The following is a 20,281-nucleotide window of genomic DNA, read 5'->3' as shown; positions in this document are numbered from 1 at the left end:
TGGAGGCATATCTTTAGAAAGTGTGCTGTGCCAGCATGGCCAAGGGTGAACCTCATTAGGGGCAGCTGAAAGGCTTAGAAAAGACAGACAAGAGAATGAAAGCCAGGTCTCTGTGGGATGCTGCTTCTCTGAGAGATAGCGACCATGCCCACAGCCATGCCATTATTTTATAGCAGATGCTACGAGGCAAAGTAAGGGCGTGAGCAAGATGTTTACAACATTCTCCTGGGTTTCAATCCTACTAAACTACATGCACCTGAACTCTATCAAGCCTACATCACTGAGGCATGTGGGGCCACGTGTTCAGACCATAGGTTCAAGCTTACAACTACAGCTGTTGGCTATAATTGTGCTGGGAGGGCCCTGCCCTCCGAGCTGGGACTTGCACGTGGCAATGAGAGGACTGTGCCCTCTCATTAGTCCAAGGCTTGAACCTGTCCAAAACATTGTAGCGGCTCCCCATAATAAAGTTTTAATTCTGTTTCTTTGTTACTAATGTTGTGGCCCCACCCCATAACAAGGAAACAATTTCCAGAGGATGAGGCCCAGGAGTCAGGATTTTATTTTATTTTATTTTTTAAAATATATTTTTATTGATTTTTCACAGAGAGGAAGGGAGAGAGATAGAGAGTTACATAGAGAGTTAGAAACATCGATGAGAGAGAAACATCAACCAGCTGCCTCCTGGACATCTCCTACTGGGGATGTGCCCGCAACCCAGGTACATGCCCTTGATCGGAATCGAACCTGGGACCTCCCAGTCTGCAGGCCGACGCTCCATCCACTGAGCCAAACCGGTCTCGGCGGGAGTCAGGATTTTAAAAAGATTCCCAGGTGATTCTAATGTGCAGCCAAGGTTGAGAACCACTGCTATAGATAATATTAAAAATATATCTAAACGTGCAATTCTTTGTCCAAAAAATGAGCATGTTCAAAAATTAAATGAAAAAAATTTGGATATACTCGATGGAGATTTTCACACATAATTGAGTGATAATTCCATTGATTCCACAGATGATGCTGAAAAGAAAAATTTTGCCATCAAATTTCTTAATAGTATTACTCCTTTGGGAATGCCCTGTCATAAATTAAAATTGAAAGTGGGTGCAATTATCATGCTATTGAGAAGTCTCAATAGTAAATGGGGTCTTTGTAATGGTACCAGATTTATTATCAAAAGATTATGACCTAACATTATTGAAGCTGAAGTATTAACAGGATCTGCAGAGGGAGAGGCTATTCTGATTCCAAGAATTAATTTGTCCCCATCTGACACTGGCCTCTCATTTAAATTGATTTGACGACGGTTTCCCATGATGCCAGCATTTGTGATGACTATTAATAAATCACAAGGGCAAACTCTAGACAAAGTAGGCATATTCCTACCTGGACTTGTTTTTGCACATGGTCAGTTATATGTTGCTTTCTCTCCAGTTTGAAGAGCATGTGATGTTACAGTTAAAGTTCTAAGTACTTCATCACAAGGGAAATTAGTCAAGCACTCTGAAAGTGTTTTCACTCTTAATGTGGTGTACAGGGAGATATTAGAATAAATTTAATCACTTTATCAGTCATTGTTTGCATCACTGTTGTTTTCGTCATTTTTATATCATGCCTCTGTTGTTATATCCTTTTGTTACTGTTTATTTATTAATAAATTTATATATTATTTTCATATACATTTTACTAATTTCCTTTCATCTCTCACACTTCTATTATAGAGAAAGGGCAAATAGCAATATTAAAATATCTCTGCTAATTAATTCCCTTTTTAAAAAAATATATTTTATTGATTTTTTATAGAGAGGAAGGGAGAAGGATAGAGAGTTAGAAACATCGATGAGAGAGAAACATCAATTAGCTGCCTCCTGCACACTCCCCACTGGGGATGTGCCCACAACCAAGGTACATGCCCTTGACCGGAATCGAACCTGGGACTCTTGAGTCTGCAGGATGATGCTCTATCCACTGAGCCAAACTGGTTAGGGCAGTTAATTCCCTTTTAATGTGCACAAATTTTGTGCACTGGGCTACTAGTGTAGTTGATAATTTTGTTGAAAATCATCTGAGGAAATATATGATTTTATAGTGTATTATGCAGTATATTTGAAAATTTGGAGAAATATGTTGTGTGGAAAAATTTTTAATGGGACTGTTGATTAATAGGTGAAAAAATAAACCATTGATAAATTATCCTTAGAGTACTGAAATACAACATTGTTTATGTTTTCTGTATATTAAATTAACATATATTATTCCTTCCTTAGCATGAGTCCCAGAGAGTCAGTATTGAATAAGTCAGTGAATTTATTTGGCTATCAGACTTGTAGATGCTGAAATAGATAATGCCAAGTACGTTCACAAAAACCAGACATTTATTTAATTTGTTTGTTTACTGTGGATGATGTTTCTAAATGGAAGAATCTGGAAAATATAAGTGAATGAGTTTCACTTGTTAACAATGAATGATTTTTTTCTTTTTTCCTAATTAAGAATCGCCAAAGGTATATGTAGTAAGTGAAACTTTTGACCAGGAAGTCCTTTTTAACTATTCATATTTATATTTTAGTATTTTGAGATAAATAAAATGCAACTGTGTGGAAGTATAAAAGATATTATTGGGAAATCATACCCACTTAATCCTAAGAATTTAATTCTAAGAATAAATGTAAAAAATTTTTCTTTTGCCTTTTTTATTGTTTTGATTTTTTTAATTAAAAGTGCATTGTTTTCACCTAGAAATATCTTTTAGACTAGAGTGGCACAATGAAATAAGACCCCCTCCAAATATCTGTATTCTTTCAAATTTAAGAGTGAGTCTTTGCGGCAACCAAGAACAAAAGAACAAGAAGAGGATCTAACAAGTCAGACCTTACTTGTTCTCCAGGACATGAAGATCCGTTTTCCAGGGAAATCAGATGCAGAAACACAACTACTGGTAGAAGATGTGAGTATTTAACATGTATAAAATTCCAAGGAGCTCATTCCTTTTATTCATCTTAGGATATTAACATTTATTTACCCATGGAGGCATTCTCAATGACATAGTAAACTTAACTGATGTTCTCTTCAACCTCCTCAAGCTGCAGAAAATACAGTGGTTATTTGAATTATTATGATTCATGAGCAGTGAGATTACCTTTATAATTAGTAATGCAAAATACCTTTTAGTGTATTGTCCCATTTTAATGATGCAATCAAGTGAAAATGATTCATGTTATTCAATTATTGCTCTTAATAATGAAAGAACTATCAAGTTAAAGTTGCTTCTATAAAGATTTAGAAAGATCTAATATCGAATTGATATGTAATTAAAAAAGTGGGCTTTGGGCATGAAATATCGAGAATGTGACACCCTGAATGATTTTGGTCAAATTTTGAAATGGCTTATGCTCTGTTTTTCTTGTTACACACACATTTGCACCACCCAGTGGAATATTCTAAAATGGCAGAGTCCTAAAATTCACATTAAATTCAATGACTTTTCCTAATTAGAAAGGTCCAAGTTATTTAAATATTTTTGGTGAAAGAACATTTCTTAATTTAAGTTCTGTCTCTTTATTCAAACATTCTTTTCAAATTGCTGTTGGTAGATTCCTTAGTAATAGAACTTTGTTTTCTGGTTTCCCTAACATTATTATCTTTCCAGTGGAGAGGACACCATCTAGTGGCCAGTTGTAGGATAAAAACCAGAGCTTGCACTTGGTCTTTTTTCACTTTTTGGCATTGCTTTTGTCTAAAGCAACTATCTAGAAACAAATAATAAAAAATGACTTTATTTGTTTAAAAAATCAGTCATGAATATTTCTATTTTGAAATCATGACATAGTTGTAACCAAAACCCCCAAATATTTTGCATTGTGTTGTTATATATTTTTAAAAAAGTAAAAATAGCACCTTGCCTGCAAATGAGCTGTTATTTGTCCCAAAAAGGGAAAAGAAACACAAATTGATATTATTTGTAAGTCACTATGCTAAATATGGTTTTATTTATATGTTATCTTATTTAATCAAGTTCTTTTCTAAGTATAGCCAATGACTTTGTACCAGACATTTTGCTTCTATTTCTTAGCTGTATTAGTGAGATGCTACCGTTTTGAATCACGTAGAAGAAAAATTAAAAATCAGAGAGTAGAACTAATATTTGTGGCTAATGTGATTGTTTTATCAAAAAACATGGGCTTACATAATTAATAACTAATAATTAGATCATTAGATTATTAGTCATTAGATTATTTACTATATGTTCACTATATGCAGCAAATATTTTAATCTGTTTGTAACAGTATATATTACTAGAATATATATTCAGAAATTTTGCAGATTTGACAAAAACAAAGGGATAATATAATCCTAATTATGTATGGGCTATCTTCTAATGTATTATTCAATATTCTGTTATTATGGGTGATATGGTAAATACAGGTTTTGAAATTAAAATGGAAAATCTACATTTTGGGCTTCTTTCCAAACCTAATATGCCCTAAAGACATTTTACTTCCACTGATTAGAGACTGTGTGCTTTTTACAGCAAGAAGCAAAACAATCTGGATTCAGATGGCTTCTTAACCTTTGTTAGAAATCCTTGCACATGTCTTTTTTATTAAAGTAGACATTCTTCATTGCAAGTAATATCATAGTGCTTTCATTTCACAAATTCAGTACTAAATACAGTTTCAACCCATTTATTTACTTTTTACTTGTTACTTTTGAGGAAAATTCTAGATTAAATTTCTTGATGTTTCTCCCCCATGACAGATCCTTGAAAACTGGAAGTTTCATAAAACAAAAGTGGCTTCATATTGGCTCATAAAATTGGACTCTGTAAAACAACGAAAAGTGAGTAATGATTCAAAACAAGAATGCCCTTTTAGATCGTCTTAAACTAGAATGATTAGGCCACATTCATAGTCAAACTATATACATATTTATTTGTTTACTCATTTCTTCAACAAATATGAAATGCATACCTGCTATGTTATAGGCAATGCCCTAGATTCTGAGGATAAAAAAGTGAATTAAAAAAACCTATGGTCTCAAAGAGCTTACAAACTTGAGTAGAACAGGTTCAAGAGTAAAAAAGATAGAGAGGAAGGAAACAGCTAGTACTGGCATTCTTTGCAAGCAATTTTGCTGTTGAAGGGAAAAGAGATGGGGGTTAATGACAAGTTTCCTTTAAAATTGAAGAGATTTAGCCCTGGCCGGCGTAGCTCAGTTGGTTGAGTGTTATTCTTTGCACCACAGGGTCACAGGTTTGTTTCTCATCAGGGCACATACCTAGGTTGTGGGTTTCATCCCTGGGGCTCAGGCAGGAGGCAACTGATTGATGTTTCTCTCTCTCTCTCTCTCTCATCTCTCTCTCTCTTTCATCCTCTCTCTCTCTCTCTCTCTTCCCCTATATCTAAAAAAGAAATCAATAAGCATGTACTTGGGTGAGGACTAATAATAATAAGATGAAGAGATTTACAGTTTGTGTGCTGATGAGAATGATCTAGAAGAGAGGAAAGAGAGGTGACAGAAAGTCCTTAAGTAAGTAATTGCGGGAGGTTTGTCCTAACAGGAGCATTAATTCTAATTATCTAATAGGAGGGAAGGCAGAGGCCATGGCATGTTGTGAGAAGATGTGAGGGCTTTAGAGATTTGAGCAGGCAGGGGAAGGTATGTAACAGTTATCTTGGAGAGTAGGAGACGGGTGTGGCCAGCAGTCTGAGGGGCCCATCAAATGCATTGCAACATTATTTTGGGGGAGAGATACAGTTTTATTAGCTTTAGTGATGATGTTGTATTCCTTTAGTAATGCAAGCTATTATTTCCCCTTTCTAAGATTTATTGCAATAAGCTGAAAGTTGACACTAATTAAGTGATTACCTAACTTACGTACTCTCATCCGAGTAAACTGAACTCATTATATTAACACATTCAACAAATACTTGCTTGGTGTTCTGGCATGTGCCAAATATTGTGCTACTGTTGAGGAGGGTGTGACAAAGCTGGTAACAGAGGTAGATTGCAAAACACATTACAAACCCTGAATAGATTATTGCCAAATCACTGACTATGGCCTTGCTTGATTAAAATAAAGACCTTTTATTAGAATAAGTGTCCTGAGTTTTCTCAAGTCCATGTACTTTTTGTAATCTAGAAGTTAGAATAGTGTAGGTAAGTTGCTGATTAAAATAAAACAATCTAGAAACAGATTAAAGAATTTATAAGATATTAACACATGATAAATGTGACATTTCAAATCAGTGGAGAAAAGATAATTGTTCCCCTAAATGATACGGAAACAATTGAGTACCTATTTATAAGAAAATTAAGTTGTAGCCTTATCTCTTACCATATACAAAAATGAATTTCAGGTTACAATTTTATGTGTAAAAAAGAAAGTATTAAAAGTTTAAAAGAAAACATAGAAGGATCTCTCTATATAAAAGCCTAAGTGACCATTACGACTGAATGACAGGAACAACCAGAGTGACTGGTCGCTATGACATGCACTGACCACCAGAGACAGATGCTCAATGCAGGAGCTGTCCCCTGATGGTCTGTGTGCTCCCACATTGGGAGCGCTGCTCAGTTGACAGACCCGTCCTGGTGGCCTACCAGCCCAGCTACAGCTACTCACTCCCTCAGTAGTCCTGCAGGTCCAATCTCTGGAGAATGGGCCAGGCACCGATGGACCAGTGGTGCTGGCAGTATCCCGACAGCACCGCCGGCCTCCTGGAAGTCAGCCTCAGGCACTGTGTCTACTTCCTCTCCCTAGACGCTCTGCAAGGAAGAAAGGATATAAAAGTGGCTGCCAGGTGGCTCCCGACAACTGGTGCAAATGTCAGTGGGATGGATCTGGATCCTGGGCAGGCGAGGGCGTCCCACCGCCTGCCCGGAAGGCCGAAACATAAAAGAAAACATAGAAGGATCTCTCTATATAAAAGCCTAAGTGACCATTATTGCCAAATCACTGACTATGGCCTTGATTTGGCCCCCTACCCCCTACCCCCTGGGGACCCCACCTGTGCATGAATTCGTGGACTGGGTCTTTAGTATATTTATAATCTTAGAATGGGAAACAATGTGTTAAGAAAGACCTAAAACTCAAAAATATTAAAAAAGTTTGACCTATTTGGTTACATAAAAACTTACCAATGGCAAAAAACTCCTTAAACCAAGCTGAAAGGCAGAAGCAGTGAGGGAGATGGGGGTATTTGCAGCACATAAAACACAAGCACCAATAAACCAACACCTCCTATGAATCAACCAGCAAAATAATCTATTCTATAAATATTAATAAATAAAATGGCAAGTGTAAAAAGGCTATGAAAAGACAATTTATGGATCTTTAAATGGCCAATTCATGTATAAATAGATCCTTGGCCTCACTAATGATGAAGGAAAAGCAAGTAAAAACCATCATATTGGCAAAAATTAATAAGACAGATGATATCCAGTCAAGGAAATAATGTGAATAAAAGGGCCTTTATCACACAATTAGAGGGAGAATACATTGGTACAACCCTTTAAAAAGATAATTTGCACAACCTATTAAAATGATAGGTGTCCATAACCTAATGACTCAGCAAAACCACTTGCCGAACTCTATCCTACAAAATAATTGCTGAGTGAGAGACTTTGAATAGGCAGAAAGAGCCGTTAGCCTGCAATGTAGGTCTGACACCTGGGAGTGAAAGGCAAAAGGGTGGAGTATGAAGACCCTTAGACTTTAGTGAAGTTCTGAGAAAGCCCTGGCCAGCTCATGGGGAGCCCAGAACAAAGATTGCTTTTCTGGGGATCAAACTGGGCAGAAGTAGTCCCTCTCTGGTAATCAACCCTGTTGGATCCTCGGCCAGGAGCAGTCTGGGGAGAGCATAAGCGTGGCTTGAGTGTTGCAGTGATGCTGAATGGAGACACTGTCAGCTAACTTCACTCTTGGAAACAAGTTAATTCAAATGGCATGTCTCCATGGCTGCCACAAAGGCTGGGTGGGGTGTGATTTAAGTCGACAAACATTTATTGGTTGCCAATTTTGTGCATGAACGATAGTACTGGGGATTTGCCGAGTTGTTTCTTCATTTATTTATTTGCATATTCAACCATGCATTGAACAAGAGTAATTGAAGGACTACCACGTCCTGAGCACCATGCTAGGTGTGGAATGCACAAGATTCGTAAAAGTCTCTTCATTCCATTTAGAGACCGTTGTTGAAATATGTGTCTCACTGTTTCTGTTCCAGGATCTGAGCTTTTGCTGGTTGCTCATTAGAATGTTGTAAAACTCTTAGATAAGCATGCCATACACATGAGCTCTTCCACATGCCTTATTTCAAAGTCTCCTTAATGGGTGTAAGATGTAAAGGTCAAGGATGTAGGGATTAAATACTGAAAACACTCCTCACCAGGTGAAAATGGAAACAGCTAATCTTACTAAATGCCATGTTGTGGTAATTTCACACTTGCATAATTTAGCTTTCTGCCAATAACGCAGTTGCTTTATATAGTTTGTAAGGAATATATGAAGTATGAAAATATTGCAGTGTTGTGTTTTGTGAAAAATGCCAAATTTGCTGAAAAGTTTCGTTTTTAGGCATAAACTAAGATTGGAGGATGAAGAGAGATAAGTACTGATGTTAACATGGTTCTGTATTTGCATTTATTTTAGGTTTCTAAGAGATCTTTGTTTATCAAGTACTTTTTTCTCTAAATAACCATTTTTCTTTAATATCTACTGTAGTTGCTTCTGCATGCATTTTGATGTTATTATTTTCCATCTCTTTTTTATTTGGGCAAACATAGATGCTATACAGAGCTGTTGGTTTTGCATCAGCAAAGATGCCTTTACCCTATGGCCATGGCTGTTGAATGCATTCTTTATACAGCATGTAGTAATGTTAATGTTACTTCTAATCCTCCTCACCTCATGCCATTATTTTAATTTAGGACCAACTGTTCAGCCATATGGAGCAATTTGTCATTCAATATCTGTATGTTCTTATAAAAATATGAATTTGTCTCTATGCTTTATGCCTTCAAATGTGCTGTATTTCGTATGGAAAAGACACATCTTTTCATTTTATTAATTCTTTCATTGACTGAATCTTCCATTTACTTTTTCCCTTGGAGAACTTAATGTCGGACTGGAATGTTTTTAAAAGTCACAATGTCCGAAACAGATGCCCATGTTCTGTATGTTTGCTTCACTTGAATCCACAGGTAACACAAAGGGCACCTTGCTGATCATTTGTTTTTGTGTTTCAAAAATTTTTTATTTTCCATCCACTTTCTTTTAACGCCAAAGCACCCAGAGGTCTAAAAGAGCATTACAAAAAGAACCTACACTGATTTACCTCACCCTGCCGGCCTTTCTAAACTTAGTTAGTGGGTGTTTTACTAACGGGGCAGACATTGTCTTCCCATCTGTATGATCTTTTAAACAAACTAGTCCTTACACCAAGGCCCCGATGGAGGGAGTGCCTAGGCAGCCTTGTTTATACACAGCGATCCCACCCATCTTCCCAAGTATTACTTAACTGGAGGTGATTTTGAATCTTAGAAGAGACCATTTGATTCTCTCCTAGGGTAGTATTCCATTGTGTAAATGTACCACAGCTTTTGTATCCACTCATCGACTGATGGGCACTAGAGCTGCTTCCAAATCTTGGCTATTGTAAATAGCACTGCAATGAACATAGGGGTGGATATACTTTTGAATCAGTGTTTTGGATTTCGTTGGATAAATTCCTAGAAGTGGAACTACTGGGTCATAAGGCAGGTCCATTTTTAATTTTTTTTAACCCAAAACATTTTAATAATTATAAAGTGTGCAGAATGTTTACAGAAGCTGGTTTAAGCATTTCCCTTCAGTTAAAACTAAGGCACCAGGAGTGAGCCCCGAGAGCTGGCCAGCCCCTCGGGCGCCTGGGAAGGGGCCTGGGACTCAGCAGATGATCTTCAGGCTCGGCTTGTCCTCTACAGCCCACAGGAGGTCCTCTGTCTCCTCCCTCCAGTAGATGTCGTACAGGGCCAGCTTCTCCAGGGGGCAGCTGGGCTGCTGGGCTGCTGGGCGCTCTCCGCCAGCTTCATGGCGCCCACCTCGCTCATGCAGTTGTTGCTGAGGTCCAGCTCGAGCAGGCTGTGGTTGGCCAGCAGGAGGCCGGCCAGGCTAGTGCAGCCCTGGTCGGTCACCTCGCAGTCCCCCAGCGAGAGCATCCGCAGAGTCTTGCCCGGCTGGCCCAGGCCCTGGCACAGCACCGCCATGCCCGCGTCCCCCAGCTGCGTGTTGCTCATCTGCAGCTCCTGGAGGCTCCAGTTCTGGGCCAGCATCGCACTGACGTGCGGGCAGCAGACGGCCGTGAGGCTGCAGGACTTCATCCACAAGGATTCCAGCTGGCAGCTGGGCTCCTGCAGGCTCTCACACAGCAGCCGTCTGCCCCTGTCTCCCACCTCGTTGCCAGCCACACTGAGCTCCTTCAGGCCCTCCTTGGCTCTGAGCATCCCGCAGAGGTCCTTGCAGACACTGGCCATGAAGTCACACTCCCAGAGCCACAGGGTCTTGAGCCTGGAGCTGGGGCTCAGCAGCCCAGGGCACAGCTCCACGATGCCTGGGTTCCCCAGCTGCAGCTCGCTCAGTGAGGCCTTGGCGGCCACGATGCCACACAGGTCCTGACAGTTGGCCGCGGTGAGGCCACAGCCCTCCAGCCTGAGTGACTCCAGTGGGCAGGTGGAGTTGGCCAGGCCCTGGCACAGCATCCGGGCACCAGCCTCGCCGATGTCATTGTTGCTCACCCCCAGCTCCTTCAACTCCCGCTTGGCCCTGAGCACCGAGGCCAAGGCCCTTGCAGCTGGCGGCCGTCAGGTTGCTGTACTCCAGCTGCAGCCTCTCGATGTGGCACTGGGGGTCCAGGAGCCCCTTGCAGAGCAGTTGCAGGCCCGCGTCCCTCAGCTGGTTGTAGCTGAGGTCCAGCTCCTGGAGGGAGGGCAGGGAGCGCAGCACGTTGGACAGGGTCCCACAGCCCACCGCCACAGGTTGCAGTTCTGGAGGCTGAGCTTCTGGATCTTGCAGGTGGGCTGCAGGCCCTGGAGCACCAGGTGTGTGCCGGCATCGCCCAGCTCGTTGGAGGAAAGGCTGAGCTCGGTCAGGGCGGGGTTGTCCCAGAGCGCGGAGCTCACGTCCTTGCAGCGCCCCTCCGTGATGCCACAGTCTACCAGCCTGACCACCTGGTACTGCTGCATGAGAGGCAGGAGCTCTGTCCACCGGGCATTGCTCAGCTGCTGGTAGTGGAGGTCGAGACTCATGGTGAGAGGCAAGTGTGCTCTGGTGCCGCCGGTGCCGCCTCAGACTCTACCAGCTGTTTCCGGGTGGGACCGGGGATAAAGGCAGGGCCATTTTTAATTTTTTGAGGAAACTCCATATTGCTTTCAACAGTGGCTGCACCAGTCTGCATTCCCACCAGCAGTGCACGAGGGTTTTCTTTGCTCCACATCCTCGCCAACACTTGTTGTTTATTGATTTATTGGTGATAGCTATTCTGACAGGTGTGAGGTGGTATTTCCTTGTGGTTTTCATTTTCATTTTTCTGATGATTAGTGATGTTGAGCATCTTTTCATGTGCCTACTGGCCGTTTGTATGTCCTCTTTGGAGAAGTGTCTCTTCAGGTCCTTTGCCCATTTTTTAAATTGGATTGTTTGTTTTTTTGGTGTTGAGTTGTATAAGTTCATTATAAATTTTGAATATTAACTCCTTATCAGCTGTATCTCTGGAGAATATGTTCTCCCTTTCAGTGGATTGTCTTTTCAAAGGATTTGTCTGTGCAAAATCTTTTTTATTTTAATGTAGTCCCATTTGTTTACTTTTTATTTTGCTTCCCTTGCCCGAGGTGATAGATCAGAAAAAAATATTGCTATGAGAGATGTACTGCCTCTGTTTCCTTCTGGGATATTTATGGTTTGTAGTCTTAACATTTAAGTCCTTAATCCATTTTGAGTTTATTCTTAGGTATGGTGTAAGAAGGTGGCCTGTTTCCATTTTTTTTTTTTTTTTGCACTTATCTGTCAATTTTTCGAACCTATTTATTGAATAGACTTTGTTTACCCCATTATGTTTTTGGCTCCTTTGTCAAATATTAATTGACCATAAAGACATGAATTGATTTATGGGCTCTCTATTCTGTTCCATTACTCTGTATGTCTGTTTTTCCAGTAGCATGCTGTTTTGATTACTATAGCCTTGTAGTATAGTTTGGTATTAGGTAGCATGATTCCTGCAACTTTGTTCTTTCTCAAGGTTGCTGTGGCTATTCAGAGTATGTTGTGGTTTTATATAAATTTTTAGAATATTTGTTCTAGATTGCTTTGGGTAGTACGGACTTTTTAATGGTGTTAACTCTTCCTACCCATTAACATGATATATGCTTCCACTTATTTGTATCTTCTTCAATTTTTTTCTTCAGGGCCTTATAATTTTCTTAGTACAGATCCCTTGGTTAAATTTATTCTTAGTATTTTTTTGAAGCAATTGTGAATGGGATTCTTTTCTTAGTTTTCCTTTCTGATAGTTCATTGGTAGTGTATTAAAATGCAACAGATTTCTGGATATTTAATTTGTATCCTGCTGCTTTACTGTGTTCATTGATCAGTTCTAGTAATTTTTTTGGTGAAATCTTCAGGGTTCTCTATATTCTGTATTATGTCATCTGCAAATAATGACAGTTTTACTTCTTTTCCAACTTGGATGCCTTTTATTTCTTCTTCTTGTCTGATTGTTATGGCTAGGTCTACTAGTACTAAGTTGAATAAAAGTGATAAAAGTGGGCATCCCTGTCTTGTTCCTGATCTTAAGGAAAACACTTTTAGTTTTTGCCCAGTGAGTGTGATGTTGGCTGTGATTACATGTATCGCCTTGATTACATTGAGGTATGTTCCCTCTATTCCCACTTTGCTGAGAGTTTTTATCATAAAAGTGTGCTGAATTTTATCATACGCTTTTCCTTCATCTATTGATATGATGGTGTGGTTTTTATCTTTCAATTTGTTTATGTGGTGTATCACGTTTATTGACTTGTGAATATTGTACCAACCTTGCATCCCTGGAATAAATCCCACTTGATTATGATGTATGTTCTTTTTGATATATTGCTGGATCCAGTTTGCTAATATTTTGTTGAGGATTTTAGCATCTATCTTTATCAGGGATATTAGCCTATAATTTTCTTTCTTTGTAGTGTCTTTGTCTGGTTTTGGAATTAGGCCAATGTTGGCCTCATAAAAGGAGCTTGGGAGTCTTCCCTCCACTTGGATTTCTTGAAATAGTTTGAAAAGAATAGGTGTTAGTTCTTCTTCGAATGTTTGGTAAAATTAACTAGTGAAGCCATCCAGTCAAGGACTTTTGTTTGTTGGGAGTTTTTTAATTACTGCTTTAATTTCACTATTGTAATCTGTCTGTCCTCTGTCCAGATTCTCTGATTCCTCCTGAGTCAGTTTTGGAAGATTGTAGGTTTCTAGGAATTTATCTATTTGGTCCAGACTGTCCAATTTGTTGTCATATAATTGTGATGATATTTTTTTACAAACCTTTGCATTTCTTTGGTGTCCGTTGTTACTTCTCCCCTTTCATTTCTGATTTTATTTATTTGGGTCCTCTCACTTTTTTTCTTGATGAGTCTGGTTAAAGGTTTGCGAATCTTGTTTATCTTTTCAAAGAACCAGATTTTGATTTCACTAAACTTTTGTATTGTTTTTTTAGACTTTATCTTGTTTATTTCTGCTCTGATCTTTATTATTTCCTTCCTTCTTTTTCAAGTTCCTCTAAGTGAAAAGTTAGATTATTTATTTAAGATTTTTCTTGTTTATTGAGATAGGACTGTTATGCTATGAATTTCCCTCTTAGGACCACTTTCACTGTATCACATAGATTTTGGGTTGTTGTGTTCTCATTTGTATTTGTTTCATGGTATCTTTTGATTTTCCCCTTGATATGATTGCTAACCTATTCATTGTTTAGTAACATGTTGTTTAGCCTCCATGTATTGTATTTCTTCAGATTTTTTTCTTGTGATTGATTTCTAGTTTCATACCATTATGGTTAGAGACGATGCTTGATGTGATTTAATCTTCTTAAATTTATTGAGACCTATTTTTGTGTCCTAATATGTGGTCTATCCTAGAAAATGTTCCATGTGCATTTGAAAAGAATGTATATCTGCTGCTTTTGGGTGAAAGGCTCTGAATATATCAATTAAATCTATCTGATCAAGTGTGTCATTTAAGGCCACCAATTCCTTATTGATTTTCTGTCTGGAAGATCTATTCATTGATGTCAATGGCATATTGTAATTGCTTACTGTGACTGTATTACTGTCAATCTCTCCCTTTATGTCCATCAAGATTTGCTTTACATAGTTAGGTGTTCCTATGTTGGGTGTATAAATGTTTACAAGGGTTATGTTCTCTTGTTGGATTAAATTTAATCTTCTTAACTACAGTGGTCTGGCTTGCCATCTGTGTCATATACTGAAATTTCATGAATGCATTGATGTATTTGTGGACGTTTTATTTATTTATTTATTTTGGTCTTTTTAAAAAAATTGTGGACTTTTTAACCTGTGCTTTTGTTCAGTTATGAGTGATTGTGTGTGTAATCATTAAATATTTCACAAGATTCCATATGTTGAAAGCATTTTTCCATATTACATTTATTTTCCAAATAAAATTAAAATAAATAAATAAATATTTATTTTTATCTTTGACTTTGAAACACACACAAATATACCAGATTTTGCAATATTTTGTGGTTTTTTCCCCCATTAGGTTTTGGACATTGTAAAAACAAATATTCGCACAATTCTTCCACGCATCTGGAAGGTGACTGATGTCGATGAACTACATTTATATCGGATTTTTAACCGGGTTTTTAATCGCTTACTCTGGAGTCATGGCCAAGGACTATGGAACTGTTTCTGTGATTCAGGGTAAGTTTTAAGTTATTTTTTATTGTTGTCATTTAAAATAGTTTATGGTTAGTTATAAAATTAGGTTAATAAAAAGATTGAATTTCTTTTTTTAGATAGAAATTTTTTAGATAGAGAGATAGAAATATCAATGATGAGAGAGAACATTGATTGGCTGCCTATTGCATGCTCCCTACTGGGGATTGTGTCCACAACCTAGACATATGCCTTGACTGGGAATCAAACTATGACCTCTTGGTCCATAGGTTGACACTCAACCACTGAGCCATACTAGCTGGGAAAAGATTGAATTTCTTTTTTTGTTTGTTGTTTGTTTTATTGCTTAAAATATTACAAAGAGTAGTACATATGTCTCCTTTTTTTCCCCACTTGACCTTCCCCTGGTCACCCCTAACCTCCACTGTCTTGTGTCTATTGCATGCATACAAGTCCTTTGGTTGATCTCTTACCCCCGCCCCGCCCCAACCCTCCACGGTCTTCCCGTTGTAGTTTGACAGTCTCTTTGATGCTGTCCTGCCTCTGTATCTATTTTTATTCCTTAGTTTATAATGGTCTTTATTATCCATAAATGAGTGAGGTCATGTGGTATTTTTCTTTCATTGACTAGCTTATTTCACTTAGCATTATGCTCTCCAGTTCCATCCATACTGTTGCAAATGGTAAGAATTCCTTCTTTTTTACAGCAGCATAGTATTCCGTCATGTAGATGTACCACAGTTTTCTAATCCATTCATCTACTGATGGGCACTTAGTCTGTTTCCAATCTTAGCTATGGTAAATTGTGCTGCTATGAACATAGGGATGCATATATCCTTTCTGATTGGTGTTTCTGGTTTCTTGGGATATATTCCTAGCAGTGGGATCACTGGGTCAAATGGGAGTTCCATTTTTAACTTTTTGAGGAAACTTCATACTGTATTCCATAGTGGCTGCACCAGTCTGAATTCCCACCCGCAGTGCACAAGTGTTCCTTTTTCTCCACATCCTCTCCAGCACTTGTCGTTTGTTGATTTGTTGATGATAGCCATTCTGACAGGTATGAGATGGTACCTCATTGTTGTTTTGATTTGCATCTCTCAGATGATTAGTGACTTTGAGCATGTTTTCATATGTCTCTTGGCTTTCTGAATGTCCTCTTTTGAAAAGTGTCTATTTAGGTCCTTTGTCCATTTTTTGATTGGATTGTTTATCGTCCCTTTGTTAAGTTGTATGAGTTCTCTGTAAATGTTGGAGATTAAACCCTTATCGGTGATAACATTGGCAAATATGTTCTCCCATGCAGTGGGCTTTTTTTTTTTGTTTTATTGATGGTTTCTTTTGCTGCGCAGAAGCTTTTTATTTTTATGCTTTCCCATCTTACATTTAAGTCCTTTATTCATTTTGAGTTTATTTTTGTGTATGGTATAAGTTGGTGGTCTAGTTTCATTTTTTTGCATGCCCAATTTTCCCAACACCATTTATTGAAGAGACTGTCTTGACTCCATTGTATGTGCTTGCCTCCTTTGTTAAATATTAATTGAGCATATTGTTTCTGGTCGATTTCTGGGTTCTCTATTCTATTCCATTGATCTATATGTCTGTTCTTGAGCCAGTACCAGGCAGTGTTGAGAACAGTGGCTTTGTAATACAGCTTGATATCTGGTATTGAGATCCCACCTACTTTGTTCTTCTTTCTCAGGATCACTGCAGCTATTCGGGGTCTTTTTTTATTCCAGATGAATTTTTGGAGAGTTCCTTCTAGGTCTGTGAAATATGCTGTTGGTATTTTAATGGGGAGTGCATTGAATTTATAGATTGCTTTGGGTAGCATGGACATTTTAATGATGTTGATTCTACCAATCCATGAACATGGTATGTTCTTCCATCTGTTTATGTCTTCCTCTATCTCTTTTTTTCAACGTCCTGTAGTTTTCTGAGTAGAGGTCTTTTACCTCTTTAGTTAAGTTTATTCCTAGGTATCTTAATTTTTTTGGTGTGATGGTAAATGGGATTGCTTTTTTAGTCTCTCTTTCTGTAAGTTCACTATTGGTGTATAGAAATGCCATAGATTTCTTGGCATTAATTTTGTATCCTGCTACATTGCCGAATTCATTTATCAAGTCTAATAGTTTTTTGATGGAGTCTTTAGGGTTTTTTATGTACAATATCATGTCATCTGCCAATAAGGACAGTTTTACTTCTTCTTTTACAATTTGGATACCTTTTATTTCTTCTTCTTCTTGTCTAATCGCAATGGCTAATACTTCGAGTACTATGTCGAACAGGAGTGGTGAGAGTGGGCATTCCTGTCTTGTTCCTGTTCTTAGGGGAAATGGTTTTAGTTTTTGCCCATTGAATATGATGTTGGCTGTGGGTTTGTCATATATAGCTTTTATTATGTTGAGGTATGATCCTTCTATTCCCACCTTGCTGAGAGTTTTTATCAAAAATGGGTGTTGGATTTTGTCAAATGCTTTTTCTGCATCAATGATATGACTATAGTGGGGCCTTGACTTACGAGTGTCACGACTAACGAGTTTTTTGAGATACCAGCTGTCTCTCGGCTGATTTTCTGCATTGAATTGACAGAGTAATTTGAGTTAATGAGCTCCTTAACGAGCTCCTTAACGAGCTCGGTTTCAGAACGAATTAAACTCATAAGTCAAGGCCCCACTGTATGTGGTTTTTATCTCTCAATTTGTTTATGTGATTTATCATGTTTATTGAATTACGGATATTGTACCATCCTTGCATCCCTGGGGTAAATCCTACTTGGTCATGGTGTATGATATTTCTGATGTACTGCTGGATCCAATTTGCTAGGATTTTGTTGAGGATTTTGGCATCTATGTTCATGGGGGATATTGGCCTTTAATTCTCTTTCATTGTGTTGTCTTTATCTGGTTTTGGTATTAGGGTGATGCTGGCTTCATAGAATGATCTTGGAAGTATTTCTTCCTCTTGAATTTTTTTCGGAATAGTCTGAGGAGGATAGATTTTAGTTCTTCCTTGAATGTTTGGTAAAACTCCCCTGTGAAGCTGCCTGTCCCCGGGCTTTTGTTTGCTGGAAGCTTTTTGATTACTGCTTCATTTTCTTCCATAGTTATTGGCTTATTGAGATTTTTAGATTCTTCCTGATTGAATTTTGGAAGGTTGTATTTTTCTAGGACTATATATCCATTTCCTCCAGGTTTGTTGGAATAAAGTTGTTCATAGTATTTTTTAACAATCCTTTGTATTTCTGTGGGGTCTGTTGTTATTTCTCCTCTTTCATTTCTGATTTTGTTCATTTGGGCCCTCTCTCTTTGCTTTTTGGTGAGCCTGGCTAGAGGTTCATCAATCTTGTTTATCCTTTCAAAGAACCAGCTCTTGGTTTTGTTGATCTTTTGTATTGTTTTTTTGTTTGTTTGTTTCTATGTCCTTTATCTCAGCTCTTATCTTTATTATTTCCTTGCTTCTGCTTACACTGGGCTTTTCTTGTTGCTCTCTTTCTAACTCTTTGAGTTGTAGGGTTAGGTAATTTATTACCATTGTTTCTTGTTTTTTGCAGTAGGCTTGTAGTGCTATGAACTTCCCTTTCAAGACTGCTTTTGCTGTGTCCCATAGGTTTTGGATTGTTCTGTTTTCATTGTCATTTGTTGCCATGATGTTTTTTACTTCTTCTTTGATCTCTCTGATAACCCAGTCATTGTTTAATAGCATGCTATTTAGTCTCCATGTGTTTGATTTTTTTGGGTTGTTTTTATTGTAGTTGATTTCCAGTTGTATGCCATTGTGACCTGAGAAGATGCTTGATATGATTTTGATCTTTTTGAATTTGAAGAGACTTTGCCTGTGACCCAATATATGGTCTATTTTTGAGAATAAACCATGTGCACTTGAGAAGAATGTATATTCTGTGGCTTTGGGGTGAAATGTTCTGAAAATGTCAATTAATTCCATCTGATCTAGTGAGTCATTTAGGATTGATATTTCTTTGCTGATTTTTTGTTTAGAGGATTTGTCCAATGGTGATAGTGGGGTATTAAAGTCCCCTACTATGATTTTATTGCTGTCAATCTATCCCTAGATATCCTCCAGAAGTTCTTTTTTATGTATTTGGGTGCTTCTGTATTGGGTGCATATATGTTTACCAGAGATATTTCTTCTTGTTGGATTGCTCCCTTTAGTATTAAGAAGTGGCCTTCCTTATCTCTTTTTATGTCCTTCACTTTGAGATCTAATTTGTCAGATATAAATATTGCTACCCCAGCTTTTTTTTTCATTTCCATTTGTCGGAAAAACCTTTTTCCAACCCTTAACCATCCGTGTGTGTGCGTCTTTTTTTCTGAGGTGGGTTTCCTGTAGACAGCATATATATGGGTCATGTTTTCTTATCCACTCAGTTACCCTATATCTTTTGATTGGGGCATTTAATCCATTTACACTTAAAGTTATTATTGAAAGGTATTTGTTTGTCACCATTTTTATTCTTTACGCTTGTGTTCCTTCTTTGTTTCCTCTTTTTTCTTTTTACAGCAGACCCTTTAGCATTTCTTGCATTGCTAGTTTGGTGGTAATAAACTCCCTTAGTCCTCTTTTGTCTGTGAAGCTCCTGATTTCACCCTCATTTTTTATTAATAGCCTTGTTGGGTACTGTATTCCTGGATTCAGACCCTTGCTTTGCATGACTTTGTATATTTCATTCCATTCCCTTCTGGCCTGATGTGTTTCTGTTGAGAAATCAGTCACTAGTCTGATGGGGGATCCTTTGTAGGTAACTTTCTGTCTCTCTCTGGCTGCTTTTAAGATTCTTACTTTGTCGTTGGTCTTTGCCAGTTTAATTATAATGTGCCTTGGCATCGGTCTTTTGGGGTTCATTTTGTTTGGGACTCTGAGCTTCTTGGATTTTTGTGAGTTTTTTCTTCCCTATATCAAGGAAGTTTTCTGTCATTATTTCTTCAAACAGGTTTTCTATTCTTTGCTCAGTTTCCTCTCCTTCTGGCACCCCTATTATGCAGATGTTGTTTCCTTTCGTGTTGTCCCAAAGTTCTCTTAGGCTCTCCTACTACTTTTTAATTTTTTTTCTAGAAGCTGCTCTGCTTGGATATTTTTTCCTACCTTGTCTTCTAGCTCAGAGATGTGGTCCTCTGCTTCTTCTAGTCTACTGTTGATGCTTTCTATTGAGTTCTTTATAGCAGTGATGTCATTTTTCATTTCTTCTTGGTTCTTCATTTCCTCTTGGTTCTTACACATATTGTTGAATTTGTCTTCCATTCTTATCATCCACCTTATGAGCATTTCTCTGAATTCTTTCCCTGACAGGTTGCTTGCCTCCATTTCATTTACTTCCTTTTCTGGTGAT

The 20,281-nt window shown here is 38.2% G+C and overlaps 1 protein-coding gene and 1 pseudogene across 4 annotated transcripts in view; one reads left to right on the top strand and one right to left on the bottom strand.

The window, feature by feature from the left end:
- Positions 1-20,281, top strand: part of TTLL7 (tubulin tyrosine ligase like 7) — a 142,064-nt gene that overhangs the window by 99,056 nt on the left and 22,727 nt on the right. For all 4 annotated transcript variants that reach the window (XM_070405461.1, XM_070405462.1, XM_070405463.1 and 1 more), the window contains 3 exons: positions 2,813-2,947; positions 4,759-4,839; positions 14,798-14,958. In XM_070405461.1, the coding sequence (XP_070261562.1) occupies positions 2,813-2,947; positions 4,759-4,839; positions 14,798-14,958 (377 nt within the window). The remainder of the gene's footprint in view (positions 1-2,812; positions 2,948-4,758; positions 4,840-14,797; positions 14,959-20,281) is intronic.
- On the bottom strand, positions 9,929-11,319 carry LOC139004389 (ribonuclease inhibitor pseudogene; annotated as a pseudogene).

The sequence above is a fragment of the Myotis yumanensis genome, unplaced genomic scaffold (genome assembly GCF_028538775.1).
Source record: "Myotis yumanensis isolate MYYU_CA2020_CCGP unplaced genomic scaffold, mMyoYum1.0.hap1 SCAF_2, whole genome shotgun sequence".
Lineage (NCBI taxonomy): Eukaryota > Metazoa > Chordata > Mammalia > Chiroptera > Vespertilionidae > Myotis > Myotis yumanensis.
Note: the sequence above shows the minus strand (reverse complement) of the source record. Positions and strands in the feature narration are given on the sequence as shown.